The sequence below is a fragment of the Alosa alosa genome, chromosome 24 (assembly GCF_017589495.1).
Source record: "Alosa alosa isolate M-15738 ecotype Scorff River chromosome 24, AALO_Geno_1.1, whole genome shotgun sequence".
In the NCBI taxonomy this organism is placed as follows: domain Eukaryota; kingdom Metazoa; phylum Chordata; class Actinopteri; order Clupeiformes; family Clupeidae; genus Alosa; species Alosa alosa.
The window spans coordinates 21,943,238-21,950,507 of NC_063212.1; the positions used below are offsets into that span (position 1 = coordinate 21,943,238).

The 7,270-nt window shown below is 42.1% G+C and overlaps 2 protein-coding genes across 3 annotated transcripts; both read left to right on the plus strand.

Moving 5' to 3' along the window:
- The first annotated feature begins 1,849 nt into the window (after positions 1-1,849).
- Positions 1,850-3,398, plus strand: LOC125289696 (homeobox protein HMX3-like). The gene is made up of 2 exons (XM_048236666.1): positions 1,850-2,268; positions 2,554-3,398. Exons 1-2 carry the CDS (start codon positions 1,899-1,901, stop codon positions 3,159-3,161), a joined length of 978 nt encoding a protein of 325 aa, XP_048092623.1. The 5' UTR covers positions 1,850-1,898; the 3' UTR covers positions 3,162-3,398.
- An 801-nt stretch (positions 3,399-4,199) lies between these two features.
- LOC125289609 (homeobox protein HMX2-like) lies at positions 4,200-6,092 on the plus strand. 2 transcript variants are annotated; one of them, XM_048236557.1, is made up of 2 exons: positions 4,200-4,589; positions 4,719-6,092. In XM_048236557.1, exons 1-2 carry the CDS (start codon positions 4,391-4,393, stop codon positions 5,273-5,275), a joined length of 756 nt encoding a protein of 251 aa, XP_048092514.1. In that variant the 5' UTR covers positions 4,200-4,390; the 3' UTR covers positions 5,276-6,092. The 2 variants fall into 2 exon arrangements, with proteins under 2 accessions (XP_048092514.1, XP_048092515.1); XM_048236558.1 differs by having other exon boundaries at positions 4,475-4,589; positions 4,691-6,092.
- The last annotated feature ends 1,178 nt before the right edge of the window (positions 6,093-7,270 follow it).

A 7,270-nucleotide genomic window follows, 5' to 3' on the forward strand; every position in this document is an offset into this window, starting at 1 on the left:
GAATTTTCTCTTTTTTATTTTAGTATGTTTGCTGTAAAACAACTTCCAGGGTAAAAGATTCTAATAAGGTCCACACGTTGCCTGTGATAATAACGCTCCTTTAGCATCCAAGGAGATAGAGTTACTCGCTGGAGTCATACAGTCTGTCGAGGGCTCTTGGTTCTGCTAAACAGCTAATGGGACGCAAAAGAGACTTTTGCCTTTCAGCAAGCACCTACACTAGAGGAGGCCTCTCTCACAACAAAAATCAATGTTGCCTAATCGCTGTGACCCTGCAGCAACTGTGTTTCATTCTATATATTACAGTGTGTGTGTGTGTGTGTGTGTGTGTGTGTGATACAGAGAGAGAGAGAGAAGGGAGAGAGTTGAAAATGATACACTCCCCAAAAAATGTGGCTGCCAAGAGACAACTGCCTATGTCAGTGTGCAATGCACAAATTATGTTGCAAAGACCGTTTCACAGAGTTGGTGTGCTCTGAAACAAAATCATGTTACAATCATGCACAATACTTATAGGCTAAACTATTAACCTAATTAAAAGGCCCGTTAATCTAAATATAGGTAGAATAATGGGTATGTTTATGTGTTAACTGCGGAAGATGTCAGATGAAATATCAATCTTGCACAATCGTCAAAATGGGGAAACTCGGACATCAATATGAAAATCGGTGAGATAGATATTAGGCGAGTAATAGTAGACTGATTTCCACTCAATTAATGGCTTGATACGGGACAGATTTATACATTTTATCTCCTTTTCGTTTCGATACGAGATCAATTTAAATCCATTTGAAAGATGTGAAACTGCAATTTTGCCGAACTGCGCTAAAATAATCTTTAGTTTAGGTAGGCTACAAATAGGCTATTTATTTAAGCCTGCTTTCTTCATAGTTCTAAGATTGAGCTTTTCAAAATGTGATGCCTCTTCTTGCGGATCTGTTATGAAAGTGATCACTTAGGCCTGTCTAGCCTAGGTGTAGCTTGATCCCACAAACACAATATTATGTAGGCTATTGTGAATAATAATAATAATAATATTCATAATCACTAATTATCACTGGACCATAGGCCTATATCAATTTTGTATCAATGCATTCATATTCTAAATTAATATATAGCCTACACTTGTCAGTTGACATTCCTTAAATAAGCCTATGTGTGGACAGATAGTTCTCAATTAAAATAGGCCTTATATCTTACCTAATAATAATAATAATAATAATAATAATAATAATAATAATGATTATGACAATATAATTAAACAATAAGCCCCAAGAGGCCGTATGTTCCAGTGGTTTTAGAACAGCTAGCTACAAGGGGTGTTATGTCACGACCCCGAAGCGGAAGCTTTCCAACTAGCTGTTCATTCAAATCAAACCCTGCACTCCTAGCCTGTCGCATATTACCTAATACTTAAATCGGTCACAAATATGATAATTCGGCATGTTAGGTTTAATACAGTTAAGGCTGAATGGACATTCATAAACAAACCCTGGCTGGAGAGAGCGACATTCCTAGAACTCCGAATTGAGTACGTTCAGCCCGATGTGGCCGATGGGCGGCGGTATAACACATTCTAGTAAGCGCACTTCTGGAATTCCAGCCCAGGGACACGATTCCATCTCTATTTTGATTTGCCTGCTAATTGACCTAAATAACGCATCGGCCCGACTGACTGGATCCTACTAGCCCCTTAAGGCAGGCATTCGCACGCACTAAAGTGGGCATAACGCAACACATTCCTTCCCTATTTCAGCTTTCATTCTACATCCTATGGGACATTATTCTTTCTGCGCTAGTTTCGCGCTTAGCAAGGGATTCCGATCGCATCCCTGGGTACCGCGCGGGGTTCTCATGGACATTGCTGAACGCGCATTCGCGAGACACAGCCACGGCCGATGGAAGAGTCTCCGTCACACTCCACCGGATGTTTCGAGCGAGGGAGTCGCGGGTATAGGAGCACGAGTACGGTGACGCCGAAAGATCCGCAAAAAGGTGGGGAATTCGGGAATATGCCGGAGAAAGTGTACGACGCACCGCCAAGAGTCTCATCATTTTTCATTGAGGACTTGCTTCGCTCCACCAAGAGGGATGACAAAAAGACTACCATTGAGAACAGAATTGTCTGCACAGACCGGAGTATTTACGACCACGCAAGTAGAAGGCACTGCTACCAAGTTCAAAGCCAAGAGCAAAATCTCGGGTCAAGCTTGACAGAGGACGCACACATATCTAAACGGCGTGGATCACCACATTGTAGCGACCTAAGTAAGTGTGAACTCATTGTCATTTTCAACAATTTCACGATGGACGAGACAAATCAAATTGAGTTCAAAAGAATTTGTTGAGATGACAAAAAAAGTAAAATAGTAGTCTCAATCGTCATGACGAAATGATATACACGTTTTCGGGTTTGGTAAGCCATGCATAGGCGTAGAATTTCTATTCACTTAGACATCGGTAGCCTACTTATCCTCGAAACATTCTCTATAAAATCATAGTTCTAGTTTCGGAACATAACGATAACAGATTATGTGACTTTGTTTACCTTAGGCCCAGTGAGTCACACAGAAATCTCCAGCGACCAGTGCCAGGTGTCAGAAAACCGAGAATTGTCGTTTGTCTCCGAGGGAACGGAGGATCACGAGGAAAATGAGGGATGTAGAGAGACTCTTGTCGACGAGAAAGACGACGACAATGACTTACACTCCCCAGACATCGCACGAGCAGATGGTGAGGGGTCCGGAGGGAAGGCGGGTCGCAAGAAAAAAACCCGCACAGTGTTCAGTCGAAGTCAGGTATTTCAGTTGGAGTCCACGTTCGATGTGAAACGTTACCTGAGCAGCGCTGAGCGAGCAGGGCTCGCGACCTCTCTCCACCTGACTGAGACGCAGGTGAAGATTTGGTTCCAGAATCGGCGGAACAAGTGGAAGCGACAAGTTGCGGCCGACATGGAGGCTGCTAATCTATGCTACTCGACTCAGAGGGTAGTCAGGGTGCCTATCCTGTATCACGAACACCCGGCGTCTGCCGCGCTTAACCTGGGCACAACACAGGCATCACCGCCTTTGGTTGGATTTCCCGGCAGTGTGAATTATTCTCTCTCCTCGCTCACACCTCCCTTCCAGTTTGTAAGGTCACAGATGACAGGTCTCGTGTGACGCCACAGAGCCAAAATGGACACACATAATGTATCATACTGTTCATCAAACAACGTGCAATGGCCCAGGACTGTGAGAACATTTTTGAAGACTTTCCATATCTTCAGGATTATTTTATAGGCCTACCTAATAGAAGAGTAAAAGAGAGCAATATTATCTACCAACGCAATATTGTGTCTTATAGTTATTTTTACTTTGAACGTGTATTTAAAATTGTATAGGCTATCTTGATTTTATACACGGTCAAGAAATAAATAAAATGTATCCCTTCTACCGTTATGTTTTTGTGTATATGCTCTTGTAGCCTATGCCATTATGCAGGCCTGTGGTCACTCGGTCAATCTCTCTCTCTCACACACACACACACACACACACACACACACACACACACACACTCACTCACTCACTCACATTTTGTTATAGCGTAGGCCTACTGTAATGTTCTGGAGACAACATAACTCCCAGGAAAACGAAAATATTCAGAAAATCAACACTAGCGTCGCCTTAAAAGGACATAATGTCTTAACAAATCGTAGCTATAAGACTTTTGTTGTTATTTGGTCTCATTTGTTAAACCACATCTTGTATATGCTGCATGTGTGCCATTATTTGTGCTTATAAGCATAGAAAAATAAACAAAATTATTTAATAAATAAATTCAAATATGTATGTATATAATATACATATAAATGTACATTATATACATACATATAAATGTATGTATATAATATACATTTCTCCACTTATATCAGCCAGCAACTAGGTCTATGCTGTGGATGCGTTCAAATACTATTTTAATGTTTAGGCTACCGATCAACCACAATATATAATTTGGAACCTGTGCCAAATATTAAAATCACCTACTAACTGAACAGTAGGCCTACCTCTGGTGTATGTAAATATTCTACTCGAAATGTTGCATAAGGCACTTGACACTGAACGGTTCTGGCCCACAGGCTTCTGTCCAAATTCACGGACCATCGCGCCCCTCCCCCAAGTCCAAAGGTGCTTCCCGCCCTGCAACGCTATCTGGCGTCATCCTATCGTTCCTATCTCTCCAATCAAAATCTGCCGAGGCGCACTCTTCCGGTTCAGTGCCTAACTGTTTGTCAAGCCCCGCAGACGCTATGAGCATGGAGCAATGGTGTTAGGCAAATCGAGAGGCTCCAACTATTCGGCAACAAGGTGGCAAGCTTGAGCGTAAAGCGAGTCTGCAGTTATCTGGGAATATGAGCAAAGAAGCCGGGCATTGCAGACCCGCATCGCTGAAGTTCACCATCGATAGCATTCTTAATCTGAAACGCAATGAGAAGGATGCGCAACGTGAAGAGGCAAGGGAGGACTCACTGGGCAGGAAAGATTCGTGGAGGGGGGACATCAGATTCCATTCTCAGCAACCAGAGTCAAATAACAGGATACAGAATACAGGTGAGTTTACGACACTTTTGTGTCAGCATCCTTTCAAAAATGTTACTTTTGCCTATAGTAAATACATGCACCAGCGCGAAAGGTTAAATTGATGGGGAAAGAATGATGAATATCAAACCTGCTCAACAGAATCGAGTGGTGAGAGCTACTGGAAACCCCCTCGTGCGTTACCGGTGAAAAGAGAAGACACGTTGGAGGTGACTGACACATCTCCCACGGCAGAAAGCACTGGCAGTGAGGATAACTCCGATCCGCAAAAATGCAGCAAGAAGTCTAAAGCGCTGGCGAAGAAGAAGACACGCACCATCTTCTCAAAGCGACAGATCTTCCAGTTGGAATCTACCTTTGACATGAAGAGGTATCTCAGTAGCGCAGAGCGGGCTTGTCTAGCCAGCTCATTACAACTGACTGAGACACAGGTTAAGATTTGGTTTCAGAACCGGAGGAATAAGCTTAAACGACAGCTATCGACGGACTTCGATGGAGCGGGCACAGCGGACCTCTTCTCGGACTCTGGAAAGTCCGTGCAATTGCCAGCGCTGTACAAAGAGAACCACATCAGTAACATACTTGGTGGATGTGTATTACCCGTTCCGCTTCCTCTCATGTACTCGGGAAGTAGCTCGCCTTACTTGTATTTCTCAAACGCCAGCAAATACATTGGCCTGTTTGATGGAGACGTATAATAAAAAACCGAAACTCCGAAAGTGTTTAAGAACAATAAAAAAGACCAACGATAGCGGGGCGACCCCGGCAAGCTTTTCCTGTGGAGGACTTAGACTGTGGTAAAAATGCATTTTTTTAAAATGTGAAGATTGACCTTTTTTAATTTTGGTGCAATTAACAACGCATTACCCTCCTTTAAAACACCAGAAATTAGTTGACTTCTAATGATAACCTCCTTGTCTTTAGCTAATTTGTAAAATATTGTTTTTTCAAGTTTCTGAAGGAATCAAACAGACCTGTTTGGGAATACTTAAAATATCACAACTGTATTATTATTATTATTATTATTATTATTATTATTATTATTATTTCATTATTATTATTATTATATTTTAACAGTTATTTCTACATGGAGGTCAAACAACCAAAGTTTAATGCAAGCATTTAGGCACTGATGGAATAAATCTGTGCAGATAATATGTCAGTGAATATATATATAAATATCTTTTTTTATCTGATGCATGTTTTCTATTAATGATCTCATCCTTTCACTCTTTTCCTACATCATTAGATCACCTGTATGGAAGCCAGGGAGTAGTGTGTGCTTCTTAGTTAGCCCTCCAGTTATTGTTGTTATCCATAGTCATTCTTTCTTTCTTTCTTTCTTACTTTCTTACTGTCTTTCATTTTTTTTCTTTTATTTTCATTATGCACTTTACCTGGCTCGTTTATTTTCAGACCTTTTCCTTTTTCTTCAAATGTGTTTTGTTTTACAAATACAGACATCTACATTATTGAATTTATTGAGTTATAATACCCTGATGTTCATACACATAACAAATGCTATAATAAATGAAAAAAAAAAAAGTTGTTTGAGATCACGGAGGTCAATGGTTATTGCTGCTTAGGTTAAGTGGGTGTGTGAAGTGGAAGTATATCTATGAGTCAAGCGCACAGTGGCATGTTTGATAGGGTCTGGTATGGCATTTTTACAAACAGACGCTAGCATCACTTGGCATTGCTGTTACATGTCGGGTACTCCTCACCTGACAAAGACGCACACTATGTTACAGGAAATCCATGGGTATTTTCTTGTGTGTGTGTGTGTGTGTGTGTGTGTATTTCTGCTTTGATTCTCTATTTCTATCTCTCTCTCTATGTTTGTGTGTGTCTGACGTGTTTTGATTCTATGTGTAAGTGTTTTTGTGTACGCTTATAAGTGTTTCAATGCTGTGCTTCTCTCTCTCTCTCTCTTTGTGTGAGTGTGTGTGTGTGTGTTTTGCTGCTGTATGCGTGGGAAGTGTATGTACCCTGCCTCCCTTCACATACACTGCTGTACATCTGTTTATCTCAGTGAGAATGAGCCTCTCCTAGATTGTTCCTAAAGGGCCGTCTCTGTCAGCTAGCTACCCCCCCCCCCCCACCCACCCACCCAAGTCTTTCTGGGTCACTTCCTCCATCATGGCTCCAACCTCCACCCTGTCACCGCCATTCAGGCTCAGGCCTCAGCTAACGCTAACCTGTGCACTCAGGCACTGTGTCTGCAGGGAAACTGCTGTTTGCTTTGCTAATATGCCCCTGATTCCCTTCCTAATGAAAGGCCAGAGAGCAGGGCACGGACGGCCCTTGCCGCGCTCTTTCTCTTTCTCCCACGGCCTCGCTGTGAGCAGGGATGCCGAGGAAGTGCATGGGGGGGTCCTGGAATACACACGTATAGGAGGAGCAGGTCAAGCGGAAAACGACCAAGACGCCGTCACTGCCATTGCCACTGCCGCTACGCAAACTAAAAATGTCAAGATGTCAAATTCAATATGTTTCTATGTATGGAAATTCCTTCTATAGGAACATGCAGAGAGCATGCGTTTCTTGTGTATCGGAATATTTTCTCGAAGGGGAAAAAAGTAATGAACTGATATAATGGTCTTTGTGTTTCGGATGGTATTTTGACCGATCATTATGTACTGTATTTTTCTAGATTTCTCACAAGGGACTTTCTGTTGATGTTGGTTATTGGT

What these genes read in the sequence shown, in the direction of transcription:
- LOC125289696 (XM_048236666.1), top strand. Translation starts at nt 1,899, where the DNA reads ATGGAAGAGTCTCCGTCACACTCCACCGGATGTTTCGAGCGAGGGAGT. An exon ending in ACCACATTGTAGCGACCTAA is followed by an intron (nt 2,269 to 2,553) that starts GTAAGTGTGAAC and finishes TGTTTACCTTAG; the next exon opens with GCCCAGTGAGTCACACAGAA.
- LOC125289609 (XM_048236557.1), top strand. Translation starts at nt 4,391, where the DNA reads ATGAGCAAAGAAGCCGGGCATTGCAGACCCGCATCGCTGAAGTTCACC. An exon ending in TAACAGGATACAGAATACAG is followed by an intron (nt 4,590 to 4,718) that starts GTGAGTTTACGA and finishes CCTGCTCAACAG; the next exon opens with AATCGAGTGGTGAGAGCTAC.